We start from the raw sequence: 23,867 nt of genomic DNA on the forward strand, positions 1-23,867 counted from the left end.
GTTAAAGGCTAGCGAAAGTTCATGGACCACTGCAACCCCCGCTTCTTTATTAACTATGGCTCAGTATTATGAACGACAGGAATTGGAGGCTAAAGAAAGTAGTGATAAGAAAGCGAAGGACTTAAAGACGAAGGTGATGTTGGCTCAGGTTCATGCTACGCAATCGAGAGGGAATGATAGGGGTAGACGAGGATCGTATGTTACGTCTCCCCCTCGTTCTGATATTTCTGAGGATCAGTGTGCATACTGTAAGCAGTTTGGACATTGGATTTCAGATTGTCCGGTACTTCGTGAACAGCGTAATCAGCGGGGTCGAGGAAGTGAAAGGTCGCGGAATAGTTATTCAGGACCAAGGGGTGGAGCGAATGATCGTGGTAGGTTTGAAGCGAGGGGTCGTGGTCAGGCTGATCATAATACTTTTGATCGACGGAATCAATATCAGATAGCTGAAGGAGAGAATACTGAGTCTCAGGATAATCGATATGCATAGGATTGCGTAGGATGGGGTGTGGAATCGGTTGAAGTACCAGTCGATCGAAGGGGTCCATATATATCAGCACATGTTTTGGGTTCTACTGATCAGTTTCTGGTTGATCCAGGAGCGACTCGTAGCGCCCTGTCCAAACACTTGGTTCCAAGGGCTCCCCTGTCTGGCGAAACAATTATTGCAATAGGGTTCGATGGAACACCTCTAAGCCCATTGTCTCAACCCCTTACATTTCACATTGATAAATTCACTGCCCCATGTCCGTTTCTATTATCTCCAAACACACCAGATAATATTGTGGGACTTGATATGCTAAAGCATTTCCGTGCAACAATACGCTGTGCCCCTGAAGGGGTGCGGGTTATTTTGAATGAGAACTACCCAGAGGTTGAGAGATCGTGCCTCATGCAGGAGGCCGATGCGTTAGCTTCTCTTCCAAGCACTTTATGGGCCACTTCTGATACCCGATGTGGGACAAATGATTATTCCTCCTGTACGTATTACTGTAAAGGAGGGAGCGACTTTGCCTCGTGTCCCTCAGTACAAGATCTCCAGAGAAGGCGAAATAGCTTTGACACACATTGTGAATGATTTGATAATGGCAGGGGTGGTGGAGGAAGTTCCCTATAATGTTTGCAACAGTCCAATTCTTCCGCTTCTAAAGAAAGATACAGACACTAAGATCTATCGTTTCATTATTGATTTGAGGGAAATTAATAAGATAGTTGTACCCCAGTATCCGGTAGTGTCTGACATCACCACTTTACTCACTTTGGTTCCACCCACATCTACTACATTTACGGTAATCGATTTGAAAAATGCTTTCTTTTCGATCCCCATTCATCCTGACAGCCGATATTTGTTCGGTTTTACTCTAAATAATAAATCTTATAGATTTTGTCGAGTTCCTCAAGGTTACACAGAAAGCCCTAGCATTTATAGCCAGGCTTTGAAAAGACAGCTTGATTCTTTTGATTTGCAATCTGGGGTGGCTCTTATCCAATATGTTGACGACATTTTGCTTGCGGCAGACACACAGGAGCAATGCGAGGAGAGTACTCTCTCCCTACATCCTTTCCTTGCTAAAAACAATCACAAGGTTTCACGAAAAAAGTTGCAATATTGTAGACCAAAGGTGACCTACCTCGGTCATCTTTTGTCTAAGGAGGGACGTGCATTGACATCAGATCGAATTCAAGCAATTTTAGATACACCAGTCCCTTGCACTCAGAAGGATGTTCGTGCTTTCATAGGTTTGACGTCCTTTTGTAGGCAATGGATATTAGGAATTTCGTACATTATAAAACCTTTGTTAGCATTGTTGTCCAAAACTGCACCAATCCCCCTTGAATGGACGGATGAATGTCCGAATGCTTTTGAACAATTGAGACAAGCTCTTTGTTCTGCACCAGTGTTAGGCACACCAGATTATACAAAGCTCTTTACATTGTATGTACATGAGAAGGATGGGTGCGCATTGTCAGTCTTAGTACAGTTACACGGAGACAAACAGAGGCCTTGCGCATACTTTTCAGCAGTACTCGATCCTGTAGCTCGAGGACTGCCTGGATGCTTTCGAGCAGTTGCAGCAACAGCAGTAGCTATACGGCTTAGTGAGGGAATAGTTTTGTCGCACAAATTGTTGGTACTAGTTCCCCATGCGGTAGATGCGCTATTGAACCAAACGAAAACGCAGCATCTAACCAGTGCCCGTTCAACAGGATACGAGTTAACACTGTTGGCGCCACACATTATATTGAAGAGGTGCGCCACTCTGAACCCTGCTACTTTATTGCCATATCCTGTTCCTGAGACCCAGAAGGAAGAACAACATGATTGTGTTTTTCTGACTGACGAACAAACAAAGGGTCGTATCGATTTGCAGGATACGCCACTTCCAGATGTAGATGGGGAACTGTGGGTTGATGGATCGTGTGTGAGGCTGCCAGATGGCACGGCTTCCGCAGCCTATGCGATCACGACGCTTAAAACAGTGGTAGAAACAGCACGAATACCGCAAAAATCGGCCCAAGCTGCTGAACTGATAGCCTTAACGAAAGCATGTGAGTTAAGTGCTGGTTTATGTGTGAATATCTATACTGATAGCCGTTACGCTTTTGGAGTAGTGCACGATTTTGGCCTACTCTGGAAGGAACGAGGGTTTCTGACCTCACATGGAACACACATAATGCATGGAGAGTTGGTACGTGACCTCCTGAATGCACTAATATGTCCAAAGAAGGTAGCGATAATTAAATGTAGTGCACACAAGAAGGTGACAGACAAAATAGGGCAAGGAAATGCTTTTGCAGACCGCATAGCGAGAGAGACTGCCATGTTACAAAACGCCTCTCCTATGTATGTGGTGAGATCACAAGCTGAGCGATGGCATGATGCTAGAGAAGAAATTTTAGACATACAGAAGTCAGCATCTGAAGCAGAACTCACAACCTGGGCAACAGAGGGAGTGCTGGATGATGAGGGTTGTTGGAGAAGCAAAGACATGGAGAAATGGAAATTGCCTGCTGCTTATTTGCAAGCAATGGTTCAAATGACACATGGGCTGGCACATATTGGAGCTCTTGCAATTACTAAATTGCTTACTCGAGTTTGGGAGCATCCTGAGATTGCCAACACGGCTAAGAGAGTAGTGCACACCTATCTGATATGCCTACAGTACAATCCTGCTAAAGGGACCTATACTCCTAAAGGAGGGTTGTATCCACCTACTGCACCATTCGAAGTACTGCAAATGGATTACATCCAGCTTGAGCGCTGTAATAACCTCAAATATGTCCTAGTGGTGGTGTGTGCCTTCAGTAAATGGATTGAGGCCTACCCCACGAAGGATAATACAGCATTGACAACAGCTAAGGTGTTACTCAAAGAGTACTTCCCGCGCTATGGTGTTTGTAAATTTTTGTGGAATGATAATGGTCCTCATTTCGTTGGGAAAGTAGTGGAGTATGTCCTAAAAGGATTGGGAATTAAGCAAAAGTCCCACGCTGTATTCCATCCGCAGTCAGCAGGTCTAGTAGAGAGGTACAATGCGACTCTGAAGTTGAAGCTAGCAAAGATCGTGGCATCCACGTCCTTGAAATGGCCGGACGCTTTGCCTTTGGCATTGCTGTCTATTAGATCAGTGCAACATTCCCGATCTGGCCTCACACCCTATGAAGTGGTGTTCGGAAGGCCCATGAATATTTGGGGAGTTCCAAAGCCTCGTTTTTTACATGATGTGCCTTGTATAATGATGAACGATTATTTGGCACGATTAACAAATGATTTACTTTCTATTCATCAACAGGTTCGAGAAGCGCTCCCCGACAATTCTATTGGAGAAACTCATGATCTCCGTCCTGGCGATTATGTGATGGTTCGTGTCTTCGAGAGAACCAGCAGTTTGGAGCCGAGGTGGCGTGGCCCTGAACAAGTGCTGCTGGCAACGCGGACGGCTGTGCGCGTCACGAACAAGAAGCGGTGGATACATTCAACTCACTGCCGACGTGTCTCTCCGGATCTGGTGAACCCTACAGTGTTGTCTGACTATCGAGACATCTTGGACGCGGAGAGGAGCCCAGCTGTTACGCCTCACGAGTCGGAGGGAGCCTTCCCGGACCACACTGTTTCTGGTGGAGCGAAGTATAACCCACGGCCAAGGAAATAATATTTTTTGTATTTTTCGAGACTGGTTAGTAACCGTTCCGAGGTTTGTGAAAACGGAAGCCGGGAATATCAAGGGGGGGATCAGTTCTGACCAGTGTAGTGACACCCGTCTTGAATCTCGGAGAAGAAACCGGCGGCAGCCTCGGTTCTCAGCACTATATTTTTATTTTTAGTTTGGTTTTTGAGACTTTGTTCTTTGTACTATGGCACCTATGACACTGAGAAATAGAAGAATTTTGGGTGCAGTTCTTTTTGCTACAACTATAGTGGTAATAGCAGTAATAGCTTGGACTATAGAAAGACTGTTTCCTGCACGAGAATATTTACTGCCTACCACTCCAATTCCATCTGAACATTTCCATTTTACTTTGCCCTATCATGAAGAGAGACATAGACAGACTTACTTGAATAACAGTTTCATTCAAATTCTACACCATACCCACAATATGACAAATACCTCCAATTGTTGGGTGTGTGGAATGTTGCCTGGACATCAGAAGAGAGGAGGAACTCCTCTTATTCCTCTTCCTTTTTCTCACAATGGTTCGTGTAATGCTTGGTACACTCTTCTCTTTACCTTAAGATGGCCAACAAAAGGTGGACTACTTTTCCGATTGAACAAGGTCTGTTACAACGATAGAGATGGTTATCCACAAGCAGAAGGAACTAAATTCGAGTGGGAAGAATATTGACCGGACAATGTATCTACACGTCGTATTTTCACCAATCAAAGACTTATAAATATGTCTAGTTTACATGTGATTACGGTTATTGATACAAAAGCAGATCTTTGCATAAGAAACAAGGGAACGATTCCGGTAGGGAGGAGTTAATGCAATACTACTCTCACATTTGATACACCAAATGGTATTACTTTTGTGGCCTCACGAAATACTTATTTTATTTGTGGTAATAAAGGATATCATCGTCTTCCTCTTGGATGGTTAGGAACATGCTATATATCTTTTGTACTACCCCCTGTGTTTATTGCCCCGCCTATGTACCATAATGATTTTGTATTGTATCACGATTTTATATTGAATAGAGTTAAGAGAAAATTGGACCTTGATGATGTTGACCAAACTGATACCCCACTACAACAATAAGTGGATTTTAATTTAGGTCTGTTTTCTTTTGTTGGTGCTGCTTTAAACAGCAGGAAAATAAGGCGGCTAACACGTGTTGTGGAAGCTGTTGCTAATGAAACTGACTCTGCTTTAGGGAACATAACTGAGGAACTCCAGATTACGAGAATTGTTACGCTTCAGAACCGAATGGTTCTGGACGTAGTATTAGCTGATCGTGGGGGTGCATGCCGCATTATCGGGAGTAGTTGTTGTGTTGATGTCCCTGATAATTCACCTTCCGTGTATGATGCCATTTCCAAATTGCACAAAATTGCTGCTGAAATTCACCCGACAACGGTACTTGGACATTCTCTGGTTGGTTTTGGACTTTGCTCAGTACATGGGGTTGGAAGCTGTTAACAGTTCTATGTGTGATTATTGGGATATTCTGCTTCTGTTGTTTATGTATCCAATGCGGCCCTACTTTATGCTCTGTATGTATTACAGCCTGTATCCCATCCAAACGAGCTATTGCTAAAAATGCACAGATGAGTAATGTCGAAGTAATGAAAATACTGATGATTGACATTGATGATGAACATCCGGATTACTTCCATTATGAGGTAGCTTCAGCTAAACGCTAAAAGGGCCGTCTGTCGTAATTTGGCAGCACCTGAGTTAGCATTTAGCTCAGCTACACGAGCTTTTACTCTTAACTTGACTAAACATACGGGGGCCATTTTGTATTTGGTGGCTTCCATTTTGTATGAACAAGCGGCCTCGTGGTCAGCGTGCCCTTTCGTCCTTCCTCCATGCCAATGAACCTTTACCCTGCCCAGCAACAGGCTATTTTTAGCAATGGTCAATCTCGCACATGCGTACACACGATCTTTGGACTAACGAGTGGTCACTTCTTAGGAATGTTCCCCAAACTGACCAGTGGTATCAAGCCCCTCCCACATGCTGGCTGTGTTCCAAAAATGCCCTTATATGTACCTTAAACTGTTCAAATGTATACCGCCTACCTTTTTATTACTGTTAAACTTGTATAAAAGAGGTCACGCACCGATGTTCGGTGTGATACTTCTTGCATTGCCGAAGGGTGCTATAGGAATGTACCACCACCCCATGGGGTCCTAATAAACTTGTCTTTTGCATTTTCCAGTTTCCGTGCCAACTTCTATTATATGGTGTTCGAGAGTTTTTGCAGAGTATGTAGACCTGACGAAACCCGATACCACACGAGATTGGGTGTTACCGAACCTGAGTAACTTTTTAATTTCAGAAAAATAAAATAGATTTTGAGCTTGCTTCTTTGGAATTACTAACAGTTCTAGCAATCAGAAAGTCAGACAGGCAGCTGTGTATCCCAAACAACTTCAACCACAATAAACGAGAGGTGGGAAAATACACGATGTGTTAGAGACAGATCCAGAGACATTCTACATGATTTCCAGAATGATGATTGGGAAGGGAAATTAATAAATATCAATTAAGGTCATTATACTTGCTCCTCCCATAGCCCGGTCTAGAGAAGTATGGTTTCTTCCTGAAGATGAGTTATCTAGAAAATATTAAGTTAAGCAGATTAATAGTGGGGTTGTATGTCGTTACAACGAATTCCATTGCAACGCATGCCTTTACCACGCATGTGTTACAACGGAATTCATTTTCTACGTATAACCTTTACCACTAATATTCCTTTACCACGCATAGATTAACAACGTTTTTCGTTGAATGAGAGCTACCCAGAGGTTGAGAGATCGTGCCTCATGCAGGAGGCCGATGCGTTAGCTTCTCTTCCAAGCACTTTATGGGCCACTTCTGATACCGATGTGGGACAAATGATTATTCCTCCTGTACGTATTACTGTAAAGGAGGGAGCGACTTTGCCTCGTGTCCCTCAGTACAAGATCTCCAGAGAAGGCGAAATAGCTTTGACACACATTGTGAATGATTTGATAATGGCAGGGGTGGTGGAGGAAGTTCCCTATAATGTTTGCAACAGTCCAATTCTTCCGCTTCTAAAGAAAGATACAGACACTAAGATCTATCGTTTCATTATTGATTTGAGGGAAATTAATAAGATAGTTGTACCCCAGTATCCGGTAGTGTCTGACATCACCACTTTACTCACTTTGGTTCCACCCACATCTACTACATTTACGGTAATCGATTTGAAAAATGCTTTCTTTTCGATCCCCATTCATCCTGACAGCCGATATTTGTTCGGTTTTACTCTAAATAATAAATCTTATAGATTTTGTCGAGTTCCTCAAGGTTACACAGAAAGCCCTAGCATTTATAGCCAGGCTTTGAAAAGACAGCTTGATTCTTTTGATTTGCAATCTGGGGTGGCTCTTATCCAATATGTTGACGACATTTTGCTTGCGGCAGACACACAGGAGCAATGCGAGGAGAGTACTCTCTCCCTACATCCTTTCCTTGCTAAAAACAATCACAAGGTTTCACGAAAAAAGTTGCAATATTGTAGACCAAAGGTGACCTACCTCGGTCATCTTTTGTCTAAGGAGGGACGTGCATTGACATCAGATCGAATTCAAGCAATTTTAGATACACCAGTCCCTTGCACTCAGAAGGATGTTCGTGCTTTCATAGGTTTGACGTCCTTTTGTAGGCAATGGATATTAGGAATTTCGTACATTATAAAACCTTTGTTAGCATTGTTGTCCAAAACTGCACCAATCCCCCTTGAATGGACGGATGAATGTCAGAATGCTTTTGAACAATTGAGACAAGCTCTTTGTTCTGCACCAGTGTTAGGCACACCAGATTATACAAAGCTCTTTACATTGTATGTACATGAAAAGGATGGGTGCGCATTGTCAGTCTTAGTACAGTTACACGGAGACAAACAGAGGCCTTGCGCATACTTTTCAGCAGTACTCGATCCTGTAGCTCGAGGACTGCCTGGATGCTTTCGAGCAGTTGCAGCAACAGCAGTAGCTATACGGCTTAGTGAGGGAATAGTTTTGTCGCACAAATTGTTGGTACTAGTTCCCCATGCGGTAGATGCGCTATTGAACCAAACGAAAACGCAGCATCTAACCAGTGCCCGTTCAACAGGATACGAGTTAACACTGTTGGCGCCACACATTATATTGAAGAGGTGCGCCACTCTGAACCCTGCTACTTTATTGCCATATCCTGTTCCTGAGACCCAGAAGGAAGAACAACATGATTGTGTTTTTCTGACTGACGAACAAACAAAGGGTCGTATCGATTTGCAGGATACGCCACTTCCAGATGTAGATGGGGAACTGTGGGTTGATGGATCGTGTGTGAGGCTGCCAGATGGCACGGCTTCCGCAGCCTATGCGATCACGACGCTTAAAACAGTGGTAGAAACAGCACGAATACCGCAAAAATCGGCCCAAGCTGCTGAACTGATAGCCTTAACGAAAGCATGTGAGTTAAGTTCTGGTTTATGTGTGAATATCTATACTGATAGCCGTTACGCTTTTGGAGTAGTGCACGATTTTGGCCTACTCTGGAAGGAACGAGGGTTTCTGACCTCACATGGAACACACATAATGCATGGAGAGTTGGTACGTGACCTCCTGAATGCACTAATATGTCCAAAGAAGGTAGCGATAATCAAATGTAGTGCACACAAGAAGGTGACAGACAAAATAGGGCAAGGAAATGCTTTTGCAGACCGCATAGCGAGAGAGACTGCCATGTTACAAAACGCCTCTCCTATGTATGTGGTGAGATCACAAGCTGAGCGATGGCATGATGCTAGAGAAGAAATTTTAGACATACAGAAGTCAGCATCTGAAGCAGAACTCACAACCTGGGCAACAGAGGGAGTGCTGGATGATGAGGGTTGTTGGAGAAGCAAAGACATGGAGAAATGGAAATTGCCTGCTGCTTATTTGCAAGCAATGGTTCAAATGACACATGGGCTGGCACATATTGGAGCTCTTGCAATTACTAAATTGCTTACTCGAGTTTGGGAGCATCCTGAGATTGCCAACACGGCTAAGAGAGTAGTGCACACCTATCTGATATGCCTACAGTACAATCCTGCTAAAGGGACCTATACTCCTAAAGGAGGGTTGTATCCACCTACTGCACCATTCGAAGTACTGCAAATGGATTACATCCAGCTTGAGCGCTGTAATAACCTCAAATATGTCCTAGTGGTGGTGTGTGCCTTCAGTAAATGGATTGAGGCCTACCCCACGAAGGATAATACAGCATTGACAACAGCTAAGGTGTTACTCAAAGAGTACTTCCCGCGCTATGGTGTTTGTAAATTTTTGTGGAATGATAATGGTCCTCATTTCGTTGGGAAAGTAGTGGAGTATGTCCTAAAAGGATTGGGAATTAAGCAAAAGTTCCACGCTGTATTCCATCCGCAGTCAGCAGGTCTAGTAGAGAGGTACAATGCGACTCTGAAGTTGAAGCTAGCAAAGATCGTGGCATCCACGTCCTTGAAATGGCCGGACGCTTTGCCTTTGGCATTGCTGTCTATTAGATCAGTGCAACATTCCCGATCTGGCCTCACACCCTATGAAGTGGTGTTCGGAAGGCCCATGAATATTTGGGGAGTTCCAAAGCCTCGTTTTTTACATGATGTGCCTTGTATAATGATGAACGATTATTTGGCACGATTAACAAATGATTTACTTTCTATTCATCAACAGGTTCGAGAAGCGCTCCCCGACAATTCTATTGGAGAAACTCATGATCTCCGTCCTGGCGATTATGTGATGGTTCGTGTCTTCGAGAGAACCAGCAGTTTGGAGCCGAGGTGGCGTGGCCCTGAACAAGTGCTGCTGGCAACGCGGACGGCTGTGCGCGTCACGAACAAGAAGCGGTGGATACATTCAACTCACTGCCGACGTGTCTCTCCGGATCTGGTGAACCCTACAGTGTTGTCTGACTATCGAGACATCTTGGACGCGGAGAGGAGCCCAGCTGTTACGCCTCACGAGTCGGAGGGAGCCTTCCCGGACCACACTGTTTCTGGTGGAGCGAAGTATAACCCACGGCCAAGGAAATAATATTTTTTGTATTTTTCGAGACTGGTTAGTAACCGTTCCGAGGTTTGTGAAAACGGAAGCCGGGAATATCAAGGGGGGGATCAGTTCTGACCAGTGTAGTGACACCCGTCTTGAATCTCGGAGAAGAAACCGGCGGCAGCCTCGGTTCTCAGCACTATATTTTTATTTTTAGTTTGGTTTTTGAGACTTTGTTCTTTGTACTATGGCACCTATGACACTGAGAAATAGAAGAATTTTGGGTGCAGTTCTTTTTGCTACAACTATAGTGGTAATAGCAGTAATAGCTTGGACTATAGAAAGACTGTTTCCTGCACGAGAATATTTACTGCCTACCACTCCAATTCCATCTGAACATTTCCATTTTACTTTGCCCTATCATGAAGAGAGACATAGACAGACTTACTTGAATAACAGTTTCATTCAAATTCTACACCATACCCACAATATGACAAATACCTCCAATTGTTGGGTGTGTGGAATGTTGCCTGGACATCAGAAGAGAGGAGGAACTCCTCTTATTCCTCTTCCTTTTTCTCACAATGGTTCGTGTAATGCTTGGTACACTCTTCTCTTTACCTTAAGATGGCCAACAAAAGGTGGACTACTTTTCCGATTGAACAAGGTCTGTTACAACGATAGAGATGGTTATCCACAAGCAGAAGGAACTAAATTCGAGTGGGAAGAATATTGACCGGACAATGTATCTACACGTCGTATTTTCACCAATCAAAGACTTATAAATATGTCTAGTTTACATGTGATTACGGTTATTGATACAAAAGCAGATCTTTGCATAAGAAACAAGGGAACGATTCCGGTAGGGAGGAGTTAATGCAATACTACTCTCACATTTGATACACCAAATGGTATTACTTTTGTGGCCTCACGAAATACTTATTTTATTTGTGGTAATAAAGGATATCATCGTCTTCCTCTTGGATGGTTAGGAACATGCTATATATCTTTTGTACTACCCCCTGTGTTTATTGCCCCGCCTATGTACCATAATGATTTTGTATTGTATCACGATTTTATATTGAATAGAGTTAAGAGAAAATTGGACCTTGATGATGTTGACCAAACTGATACCCCACTACAACAATAAGTGGATTTTAATTTAGGTCTGTTTTCTTTTGTTGGTGCTGCTTTAAACAGCAGGAAAATAAGGCGGCTAACACGTGTTGTGGAAGCTGTTGCTAATGAAACTGACTCTGCTTTAGGGAACATAACTGAGGAACTCCAGATTACGAGAATTGTTACGCTTCAGAACCGAATGGTTCTGGACGTAGTATTAGCTGATCGTGGGGGTGCATGCCGCATTATCGGGAGTAGTTGTTGTGTTGATGTCCCTGATAATTCACCTTCCGTGTATGATGCCATTTCCAAATTGCACAAAATTGCTGCTGAAATTCACCCGACAACGGTACTTGGACATTCTCTGGTTGGTTTTGGACTTTGCTCAGTACATGGGGTTGGAAGCTGTTAACAGTTCTATGTGTGATTATTGGGATATTCTGCTTCTGTTGTTTATGTATCCAATGCGGCCCTACTTTATGCTCTGTATGTATTACAGCCTGTATCCCATCCAAACGAGCTATTGCTAAAAATGCACAGATGAGTAATGTCGAAGTAATGAAAATACTGATGATTGACATTGATGATGAACATCCGGATTACTTCCATTATGAGGTAGCTTCAGCTAAACGCTAAAAGGGCCGTCTGTCGTAATTTGGCAGCACCTGAGTTAGCATTTAGCTCAGCTACACGAGCTTTTACTCTTAACTTGACTAAACATACGGGGGCCATTTTGTATTTGGTGGCTTCCATTTTGTATGAACAAGCGGCCTCGTGGTCAGCGTGCCCTTTCGTCCTTCCTCCATGCCAATGAACCTTTACCCTGCCCAGCAACAGGCTATTTTTAGCAATGGTCAATCTCGCACATGCGTACACACGATCTTTGGACTAACGAGTGGTCACTTCTTAGGAATGTTCCACAAACTGACCAGGGGTATCAAGCCCCTCCCACATGCTGGCTGTGTTCCAAAAATGCCCTTATATGTACCTTAAACTGTTCAAATGTATACCGCCTACCTTTTTATTACTGTTAAACTTGTATAAAAGAGGTCACGCACCGATGTTCGGTGTGATACTTCTTGCATTGCCGAAGGGTGCTATAGGAATGTACCACCACCCCATGGGGTCCTAATAAACTTGTCTTTTGCATTTTCCAGTTTCCGTGCCAACTTCTATTATATGGTGTTCGAGAGTTTTTGCAGAGTATGTAGACCTGACGAAACCCGATACCACACGAGATTGGGTGTTACCGAACCTGAGTAACTTTTTAATTTCAGAAAAATAAAATAGATTTTGAGCTTGCTTCTTTGGAATTACTAACAGTTCTAGCAATCAGAAAGTCAGACAGGCAGCTGTGTATCCCAAACAACTTCAACCACAATAAACGAGAGGTGGGAAAATACACGATGTGTTAGAGACAGATCCAGAGACATTCTACATGATTTCCAGAATGATGATTGGGAAGGGAAATTAATAAATATCAATTAAGGTCATTATACTTGCTCCTCCCATAGCCCGGTCTAGAGAAGTATGGTTTCTTCCTGAAGATGAGTTATCTAGAAAATATTAAGTTAAGCAGATTAATAGTGGGGTTGTATGTCGTTACAACGAATTCCATTGCAACGCATGCCTTTACCACGCATGTGTTACAACGGAATTCATTTTCTACGTATAACCTTTACCACTAATATTCCTTTACCACGCATAGATTAACAACGTTTTTCGTTGTTAAGTTATGCATGGTGAGGGCATATTTTTGTTAAAGGTTATACCTCTCCCCTTACACGCCCCCAGCCTCAACTCCTTATAATTACCCCTACCCTTAACCCTTTCATTTAAAAAAAAAAAATTACATTTCCCCTTACCTTTTTAACTGTCTCCTCTCCATCTTCGTTGGTTACGTCAGTCGTACGTCGTAAAGAGGAAACGAAAGTTTAATTCCATTTCCTCTCTAACTACGCTGATTGCTTGATCTTCGGCACTGCAGGTTAGTTTTTTTTTTTTTTGAGGGGGGAGGCACCCCCAACCCCCCTTTTTATTCCCACGCTTTTTTAGTTTTTGGGGGTCGACCCCCCAAACGCCCTTTTTTTCCCATTTACCACACATACCTTTACTACGTATTTCGTAGTAAAGGTATGCATGGTAAAGCCTCTCGTTGTTACAACGCATGCGTTGTAATGCATGCGTGGTAAAGGTTTTCGTGGAAACAGCCGCGTTGTAGTGGCCGTTTCCTTAATAGTGAAAGACAAAAGGTTTATATTGATGCAAAGTAGTACACTGTTTTCCACATCAACAAATTCTTTAAGAAAAGAATGGACAAGAAATGGTGGACTAGACCACGAAAAAGTGGCTGAAAGGGAAGAAGAGATGAAACACAAGAAGGTGCATGCAAGAGTCTATCCCTTTTGGAGGCTATTGACAACAACATTCAGAATTTACAAGGCGAGACCAAGTAGTCATCATTTGCGCAGTGAGTGCTGTCCAAATGTTAATGAGCAAAAATTGCACAATCAAGGATGGGGGATTTGGCAGTGGAGGAAGTAGTGTATGCTTGAATATGGATTGCTATGTGACATGGCAAATTCGAAATTGTGTACTGCACTCAGGAAGCAATGTGGCGATTATAGTGTTGTAGTGCAATTTGCAAGGGTGTACAGTGTCACTAATAAGAAATCGAAAGTGAACATAGTCAACGATGAAGGAGACATGGTTAAAGGTTTGAATAATTTTGATTGATATTAGACATATGAAAATTTGGCTTAGAATATAAAGACATCGAGAATCTATCACTGTAACTGTGGTATAAGGGATTCAATTTTAGCTCCTGATATATTCTGGAGCTTCTATCAATTTTATATCTAAAATGACATTTCCACAGGCATGCCTGGGTAAAAAGTCAAACTACCTGATTTATCACCTGTGTGAAAGATGGAAGGTATCATGTGTGTGGTTCCAAGGGAAAATGATGCATGGACAATTGTATATCGTTACTAAAGGGCTGGCTATTGTGGTGTGGCATAACGGGCAATTGTACATGGACAGAAGGGAGCTACTAGTTTCTCCTGAATGCATGGAATGTGTTTTTACTTTAAGCAATTAGGATCTCAAAATGATGGAAGTAAATCTGAGCAATATCATACCCCTAATTAAGAAGTGTTTCAGGAACACCGAGGAATGCTACACGATTTTGAGCAATTGTGAGTAGGTGAATAAGCTAAAGGAGTCCGTACAACTACTTAAAGATAAGCTAACAGGATTGAATTTAAATCTTAGAGATAGCCGGTCAGAGGGTATTAAGAAAATATATGAAGTGGATATGATTGAGACTACAGAATTATCTTTTTTAGTAATTTACCATAGCTGGGACTAGAAAGAAAAGGATTAATGAATTGCGCATGCTCATTGTCTTCATCAGCTTCAAGAAAGACATATCAGTGGATGTTCATTCTCTGCCAAAGATTGATGATAGACAGTCTTTATTGTTTAAGTTAATTAAAACCATAACAATTCCAATAAAATAAAGCAGTCTGCAGAGGAACAAATGCTGTACATGTTAAAATCTTGATTACCATTAATAAAATTTGCAGCTTTTGATAACATCATATCAAGACAGTATTAGCACCAATGTATACACATGTTAGACTTATTGGTTGTCCGCTGAAGCCCCAGTTACAAATAGATAAAACAATATTAAACAGTATATCAGAGGTTTCCTCTTTTTAGTAAAATACCATTTAAAGTACCAGTTCAAAATAATTTTTCATATAAAATTAAAAACTTTACCAGCTTACAATTAAGTTACGAATCAGTTGGATCAAGACACTTTAGTATAGCAGACCTACAGGTGCGTATGCCCCTATCTTTAAAATAATTTTTCAACAATAAAAGACGATTTAATTTAAAAATGGGACATATACAAATCAGGTGAATAAAGTCCTGCTTTGGGGCACCACATAATGAACATGACGGTGGACCACTATATTTCCAGAGGGGTTGATCAGCATTAGTCGGTAGTGCCCCAAGACGTATTGCTAGCAATTTCCTTTTTAAATGTATGGAGTACGTTATGTCCAAGTAAGCCACTGGTTGTAAGATCGTATAAGATTGCAGCACCATCCAGGAATGAGAGCGCTTGCTGAATATAGTTTTGTCCTCCGTTAACGAGTGTCTTTTTTGCTGCTTTATTTATTAGTTGTCGAAATGTTGTGAATGGTAAGTTCAGGTTCCATAACTCCGACACCTCGTTAACTTTATTGATAACTGCAAATACTTATGATAAACTGATTGTGAATTATTTTCTTGAGCTTCCCGAATGGCGCTATAAGATTGATGATATATTGAGCATGCAAGGTTGAGCAAAACTGCTTGGCAATTTTATTTTTTTATTTAAGTTTTGTGTATCATAAGCACTAAAGTCAAGACAGGTAGAACTTGTACAGGCAGATTCGGAAGGCCCATGAAGGCTGTTAGAACAATAAACAAATGTAATCTGCGTTTTCTTTGTACGGTGACACATGTTCAACAGGCAGCCAAATGGGTAATCAGTTACATTCAGTCAGGCGGGATCAGCTCAGGGGGACCAGATTAAAACTGCGGTACCTCCTTCGGAGAGTATAATTGAAACAGAATAGTCATAGCAGCATGGGGAGGACATCTACTTCATTCATTAGTACTGTTTTGTGACTCCCTGTGTGGGAGAAAGTTTCTAGTAACTAATTTGTATCTATGGAGGCCTGGTCGAAATGTTAAATATACCAGTAAAATTCCATAATTTCAAGTTCTGTAAAATTCACGAACTTTCACATTCCACAATGTCTTGTATCTTTTTATATATGAGCATGCACTCCGCTTAAAAGTCTTGACAGATATCAACAGAGAACTGTCTCACACAGAACATGTCTTGCTGTGAGACATTTTATACTCAAACCAGTTTTCTGTATTAGCACCAATGTATACACATGTTAGACTTATTGGTTGTCCGCTGAAGCCCCAGTTACAAATAGATAAAACAATATTAAACAGTATATCAGAGGTTTCCTCTTTTTAGTAAAATACCATTTAAAGTACCAGTTCAAAATAATTTTTCATATAAAATTAAAAACTTTACCAGCCTACAATTAAGTTACGAATCAGTTGGATCAAGACACTTTAGTATAGCAGACCTACAGGTGCGTATGCCCCTATCTTTAAAATAATTTTTCAACAATAAAAGACGATTTAATTTAAAAATGGGACATATACAAATCAGGTGAATAAAGTCCTGCTTTGGGGCACCACATAATGAACATGACGGCGGACCACTATATTTCCAGAGGGGTTGATCAGCATTAGTCGGTAGTGCCCCAAGACGTATTGCTAGCAATTTCCTTTTTAAATGTATGGAGTACGTTATGTCCAAGTAAGCCACTGGTTGTAAGATCGTATAAGATTGCAGCACCATCCAGGAATGAGAGCGCTTGCTGAATATAGTTTTGTCCTCCGTTAACGAGTGTCTTTTTTGCTGCTTTATTTATTAGTTGTCGAAATGTTGTGAATGGTAAGTTCAGGTTCCATAACTCCGACACCTCGTTAACTTTATTGATAACTGCAAATACTTATGATAAACTGATTGTGAATTAGTTTCTTGAGCTTCCCGAATGGCGCTATAAGATTGATGATATATTGAGCATGCAAGGTTGAGCAAAACTGCTTGGCAATTTTATTTTTTTATTTAAGTTTTGTGTATCATAAGCACTAAAGTCAAGACAGGTAGAACTTGTACAGGCAGATTCGGAAGGCCCATGAAGGCTGTTAGAACAATAAACAAATGTAATCTGCGTTTTCTTTGTACGGTGACACATGTTCAACAGGCAGCCAAATGGGTAATCAGTTACATTCAGTCAGGCGGGATCAGCTCAGGGGGACCAGATTAAAACTGCGGTACCTCCTTCGGAGAGTATAATTGAAACAGAATAGTCATAGCAGCATGGGGAGGACATCTACTTCATTCATTAGTACTGTTTTGTGACTCCCTGTGTGGGAGAAAGTTTCTAGTAACTAATTTGTATCTATGGAGGCCTGGTCGAAATGTTAAATATACCAGTAAAATTCCATAATTTCAAGTTCTGTAAAATTCACAAACTTTCACATTCCACAATGTCTTGTATCTTTTTATATATGAGCATGCACTCCGCTTAAAAGTCTTGACAGATATCAACAGAGAACTGTCTCACACAGAACATGTCTTGCTGTGAGACATTTTATACTCAAACCAGTTTTCTGCTGTTTGGCAAAAGACCTATGTACATGAGGTGTGCGCTTTTTAAAAAAAATAAGGTGACGCAACATCCCAGTATATAACATTTCGCCTTAAACCTCACACGTCTCACACGTCTCTGGAAAGTAGTTAAAATTACAGATCATGTGTATCTTAGAAAATCCCTGACAGTTAAATTTGTTATTATATTTGTTTCATGTTTATTTCTAATGACCAATAGGTGTGACATCACATTTGGAAAGGTATGAACTGAAGAACATGGTGGCCATTATCTTGTTAATGTGATACATAAATGCACATTTTACAACAATAATGATCACAAAGCAGATTTAACATTTGTTTTCATACACCTTTTACTAGATGTGTTGGTCTGGACAAATGACCAAGTGATACGGTGGATTCAGTCAATTGGACTCAAAGAATATGGAAATCACCTGGTTGAGAGTGGTGTCCATGGAGCCCTTATATCTCTGGATGACAATTTCGACCACAATAGTCTGGCACTTGTATTGCAAATACCCAATCAGAACACTCAGGTGAGAATATTTAATATAATTAGGGGTTGCTGATTTTCCGATTTTCGAAAACTTTGAGATTAAAATAATTCTTAAGCGCATGCAAGCTCTAGTTATATGTTTTGCATATGTTTTAGCTGTATCATAAACACAGCAAAGTCAATATTGTGATCAAATAGAATGATGTGGAATTATTACAGTTGCACTGCATATTTAGAGTTAGAGGTCGTTAGGAGTTTGGCAGACCGTCTGTTTTTGAGGTTGAGCCTGAGCCAGCGCGCAAGTGCTGCTCTGGCAATCTGCTGTAGTAGAGTATGGAGGAGAAGCCCCGCCCATATTTGTCATTGGCTTCTGTGTTTGTCCTTCGTAAATGCAGGCTTCTGATTTAGTAATCGCTTTGTTAGTTCCTCCTTAGTACCGTCTTTTCTTCATTTCTAACCTCCTATGGCTACTGGCCCATTTACTTCAGTTGTTACACAGTAGGTGTTATTTAGTCTTGTAAGCACTAAAGAGGCGCTCGTGATACCAGAAATATTCACTTCTAACCTCTAAAAGCTTCTTGTCACAGCAGAAATGTCTACAACTTTCATTAGAAAAGTATAATTCTAATAGCACAAACCGCTCATAACAACAGAAATATTAAATGTTAGCTCTGTTGCTAATGCCGCACTCGTTAGGTTAGAGTTTCAGATAAACCTTTAAAGTGATGCTCATCTGCAGGTGCCTGGGTACCCTTTGTTTTCCATTCCCTGATATCACCCAGGTGAAGGGGCCTTTTCAAGCTGCGAAATTCGAGGAGAGAGTTTGGCAGATTGTGAAGACCTTCCAGGGGAGTTTCAGTCAGTTCAAAGTAATCTTTTAAGTAGTTCCTGTAAGACATGGGTACTCAAAAACACTTTCCCGGGGGCCGCAAAGTATGGTCTATGGTGTGACTGAGGGTCGCACTGATGCCAGTGGGGTGGGGGTGGGGGTGTAAAGTGGGAGATGGGGAAGCAAAGCATGTATATCTAGTAGGTGTTTCTAAAGTTAAGAGCCTAGTTACTTCCTTTCCCTAACTACAATTAACCTTTAAATAAGTGTTTGCTGTAAATTTAATTTTTTTCCATGTTAGTGCTGAGTCAGGAGGGCTGCATGCCACCCCCGGGCTGTACTTTGAGTATCACTGCTGTAAGACATCCCTCAGGGAAAAGTTGCAGAGGCAGCCTGGCATGGGGGTTTGCATGAAGGTTTTCCTAGCAGAGCAGTGTATTAAAAAGACTGAAATCACTGACTCTGTACCAGCCTTAATAGTCAACCATTCAACCAGCAGTACAGGCTCCAAAGGGCGGCTTTGTTGATGTGGTTTACGTTTTTATTCAGATGGTTTAATAACAATAAATGAGATTAGAATAACATCCTGCAGGAGGAGGGTTGCAGTTCTCTTTCTCTGTTGCCCTGTTACCTCTCTTGGCTCCAGAGATCTCACTTGTATTTATATATTGTTCTGTTTGTATGCTTCCTCTCCTTTCTGATACCTCCATACTCACTTGGCTGGATATAAGAACTAGGGGGCATATTATCAAGAACGGAGTTAAGATTATTGCCGCTTTAGCGGCAGGAAACTGCTGCTAAAGCGGCAATAATGGGCTTGCCTTGGAGAATTCCAATAGAAGCCCAGAACATGGGCTTCTATGGGAATTTACAAGGGCATATTATCAAGCCCATTATCGCCGTTTTAGCGGCAGTTTCCGGCCGCTAAAGCAGTCATAATGTTATAGCCTTGATTATATGGTCATGGAATTGGAAAAAACAGGGTTTCTCCCGAAATTCCCCACCCTACTCTAAACAGTTGAGGTTCTGCAACCAATAATTGAATAAGACTATTAAAAATGTGAAAAGATTAAAAAGTAGGACACATATTCAGCTCTGTAAGTTTTCTTCGGGAATGTTTGTCAAGACCTGGTGTCATGAGGATGTAGCTAACGGCCAGAGCTGCCGACTTTGGAAGTGGGGAACTGGGCTCAACATCCTTTGAGTGAATTGCCCAGAATGGATCTCCCTGTGCTTTCCAAAAATGAATGTCTCCGTGTGGTCGAATATGTTGCAGCCTACCATCTCTTCAGGGGACTGTACCCCATTCTGTCATGAAAACACTGCCAAGGGTTTGGTCAACTTGGACATACATTTTGTCACCCCCACCTGAAAGTTCATTGGCTTTTGATGTATAAGAAAATGAAGTTCACAAAGCTATGCATTAATCACTGTGTGCACTATGAACTGTGCACCCAATTTTCAATCAGCATGTTCCCTTATTCCTGCCCTGCTTGATTGCGATTGTAATACCATCCTACGACAAGACACACAGCCACATCCTTTCCTTTCATGTACAAGCAGACAAGTTCCACTTCAGAGATCCGGGCCTAAATCCTTCGTTTTTCTGCTCCCCATGCCATTCCACTTTAGACCCAGCCATATGCAAATCAGTCTTGACCCTGTGCCCCAAGCAACCCTGGACTGGTTTTGCCATCATATGGGCTTATGAACAGCTTGGTTGCAGTGGCACAGTGTGCACAAGACCTACAACAGGGCATTCATACTTAGGGTGACAAACTGAAGTTCACAAAAAAGTGATGGATGTGATGCTTGAATTAATCTTGTGCTATGCAACCAAATGATGGACGGAATGCTGAATAAATCATACATTCACCCCCAGTCAAGAGATCTGGTTTAAATCCGTTGTTCTTTTGCTCATCATGCTACCCCAGTTTAGACCCAGCCACATGCAAATCAGTCTTGACCCTGCGCCTCATGGGAACAGTCGAGACCGAACTGCCAAGCAAGGTCCTCCCTGGACCGTAAACAAGATCCTGGTTCCGGTTTCTGGGTATTACCCTTCATCAGCCAGGCTAACTTGAATCCAATGGCCCACTGAGCAAGGGATCCACGTCTGGGCATACCCATCCCACTCAGGGTGAAAAATGCTACGCAAACAAATGATGGACGGTATGCTGAATGAATCATACATTCATCCCCAGTCAAGAGATCTGGGTTAAAACAATCGTTCTTTTGCTCACCATGCCACCCCAGCTTGGACCCAGCTATATGCTAATCAGTCTTGACCCTGCTCCAATTGGAACATGTCAGCCAGAACTATCAGGCTAGGTCCTCCCTGAACTGAACACAAGCAACCCAGGACCGGTTTCGCCCTAGTTATGGGCTCATCAGCCGAGTACAGCTTGGTTCCAGGGATACAATGTGCACAGTGCCCATGTCAGGGCATAGTCTTCCGACTTAGGGAGACAAACTGAACTACCAACACAAGGATGGAATTGATGCTTGAATTATTCTCAGCCAGTGGTAATTTCTCGGACCACATCCCAGTCCATAATTATTTTGCACACCATGCCACCTGTATACTTAAAATATGTTAAGCCGTGCTATAAAATTCAACAGTGTTTGCTTGAAAAAATATTAAAAGATTGGATTATCAAAATAAATTAATATAATACACACTATTTCATACACATTTTTAGTAGTTAGGATCTTCAAAAAGGCAATAAGGTCTTCTTTATTTTGCAATGCATTTCTATAATTTGTCCATTGTTTCTATGGGAGTGTGTCGCAGTAGTGGCTGGCCATGTGTGGTGCTGGTCTAACTCCAATGCTGAGCTGGAGTACATTTACTACTGTTTTAGTCCTTTTTAAATCTAGTAACTTTAGAAGTTCGATTTGTCTAACTTTAGAAGCTCAATTTGTCAATAATTATGGTCTTCCTCTTTTCTGCTCCCTAAACCCTTCCTTCCTCCATCTGAAACGCCTCCCGTTTAGTATTATGTTTGCAGCGATGGCCTTACTCTTTTCTGCTCCATAAACCCTTCCTTACTCCATCTTAAATGCCTCCTGTTTAGTAATGTTTTCATCATTTTACAGCCAGTCCCCCTGTCCCTACCACAGTTACCACAGAAACATATGCTTAAGTCTGTAGAAATCTCAGCACTTGGGGCAGAGATTTCCAAAAAGAAAGGATAAGAGAAGTGAAGGCTGACAGCTGAACATGGAAGTATGTAAATAGCATTTTGGAGTAAGTGAGTAGTGCTCTTGTTGTACTACAAAACATAATACAAACAGCATTTTGTGAATAGTCCGAAAGGTTCTTTACATTTTCTATCGAATAGAGAATTTCTACGTTCACTACAGACCTTAAATTAACAAAATCTGATAGTTTGTTATTCTAAATTAGGTTGATGAAACAGAGGCCCCTTGGTGAAACAGTTGGTTGGCTCAGAGACAAAATGAAAAAGCAGTGGGACCATTCAAAAGGATTTTCCACCTATGTCAAATATGTGGAGTAAAGACTATATTAGTGAAAGCAGGAGTAGGAGCCGTATGGCTTCCTAATAAGCAACAACATGAAAGGGAGGTTCCCAGAAATCAAACGGACCAGTAGGTTCCGAAATTAACAATTACCCACAGAAAAGCTGAAAATCTTTTAAATTATTTTATTTTCATTTTTACTTGTAAAAAGTTCATAATTTCAGTGAATCACACAACATATATAATAAATGTAGCGTTAGCCCAGAACTCAAGGCTTCCAGTGTTTCTGGGCAGAATTTGTGAAACCTATTGTGTGAAATCGACTAAATAGGAAATATGCAGGTTCAGTGTAGACTCTAAGCCAAAGCACCTGACATCATCATTGAACACTAAGCTTCTACCACCTTTAGATCAACACTGAAACTTGGCTGGCCTTACTGTCATTAGCTCACCTCAACATTCCTTCCGGCTGCATTATCATCTTGAAAAATAATTGTGGGTGGGTGGTGTATTGTCACATCCCCAAACTTACTCTCATGCAAAGAAGTAAACTGCCCTCAACTCAAGTTCATGTCGTACACCTTTTTCAAAGCATGTTTGGCCCAGTCTCCTCATCCATATGTCCAATGTTTCAACATAGTCCTAAAATGACTCACAACTCCTTTCATGCAGATGACTTGAATCTAGGCTCAGCACCTGTTGGGCATGGTAAAACACTTGTGTATGTCTGGGAATTTTAACATTGGAGCAACGATGATCCCCGAAGGTCCCCTGCACAAAGTTTGTATGAAAGGCATAGTTAAAATGGGATTCACTCAACTGATGAAATGTCACATTCGCTCATGTGGCAAGCTAGGTCATGGCCTCTCCGTCCACCATCTTCCAACGTCGCCATCTCAGTGCAAGGACTATGCTATAGATCAATTATTTAAAAATAAGATCAACCCTAAAGCTATGGAGCTCCTTGAGTTGAAAACATTAATAAACTTGAATGTGTCTTCCTGCTTTTCTTGAAGTCATTCTACCATTGTGCTGCTGTCTGATGGACACCCAGTCACAGAAAAAAACAACGATAGAAACCCTTGACATACTGCCTCTTTCGCCTGAAGGAAAATGAACTCTTAGCAAATATCTCAGGCCACTTACTATTGGATGTATGATAGTACAACGCGACCATTTTGATCGGGGTACTTTACATCGCAGATTTTACAATGCAAGTCGTTACAACGACTTGCGTTGGAGGGCGCAGATTGTGGATTTTTATAATTTTATATTCCAACACCAGTCCACTTAACAGTAGGGAAGGTGTTGGAATATAAATATTCCTTAACCAACAGCGCCATCCAGCACAAGTCGTAGTAATGACTTGCGTTGTAATGGCAGCGTGGTAAAGGTCGTGCGGTGTAAACACAGCGTTGTAAACGACGTTTACCCTTACTATTATTATTCTGGTGATAGAGAAGGTGAGTGCAGACT

At 41.7% G+C, this 23,867-nt stretch overlaps 1 protein-coding gene across 1 annotated transcript in view; it reads left to right on the plus strand.

Annotated features, from left to right (window-relative positions):
* Positions 1-23,867, plus strand: part of PPFIA4 (PPFI scaffold protein A4) — a 1,997,086-nt gene that overhangs the window by 1,946,520 nt on the left and 26,699 nt on the right. The window contains exon 30 of the mRNA XM_078644121.1: positions 17,944-18,119. Within this exon, the coding sequence (XP_078500247.1) occupies positions 17,944-18,119 (176 nt within the window). The remainder of the gene's footprint in view (positions 1-17,943; positions 18,120-23,867) is intronic.

This window comes from Lissotriton helveticus, chromosome 5_1, assembly GCF_964261635.1.
Source record: "Lissotriton helveticus chromosome 5_1, aLisHel1.1, whole genome shotgun sequence".
In the NCBI taxonomy this organism is placed as follows: Eukaryota; Metazoa; Chordata; class Amphibia; order Caudata; family Salamandridae; genus Lissotriton; species Lissotriton helveticus.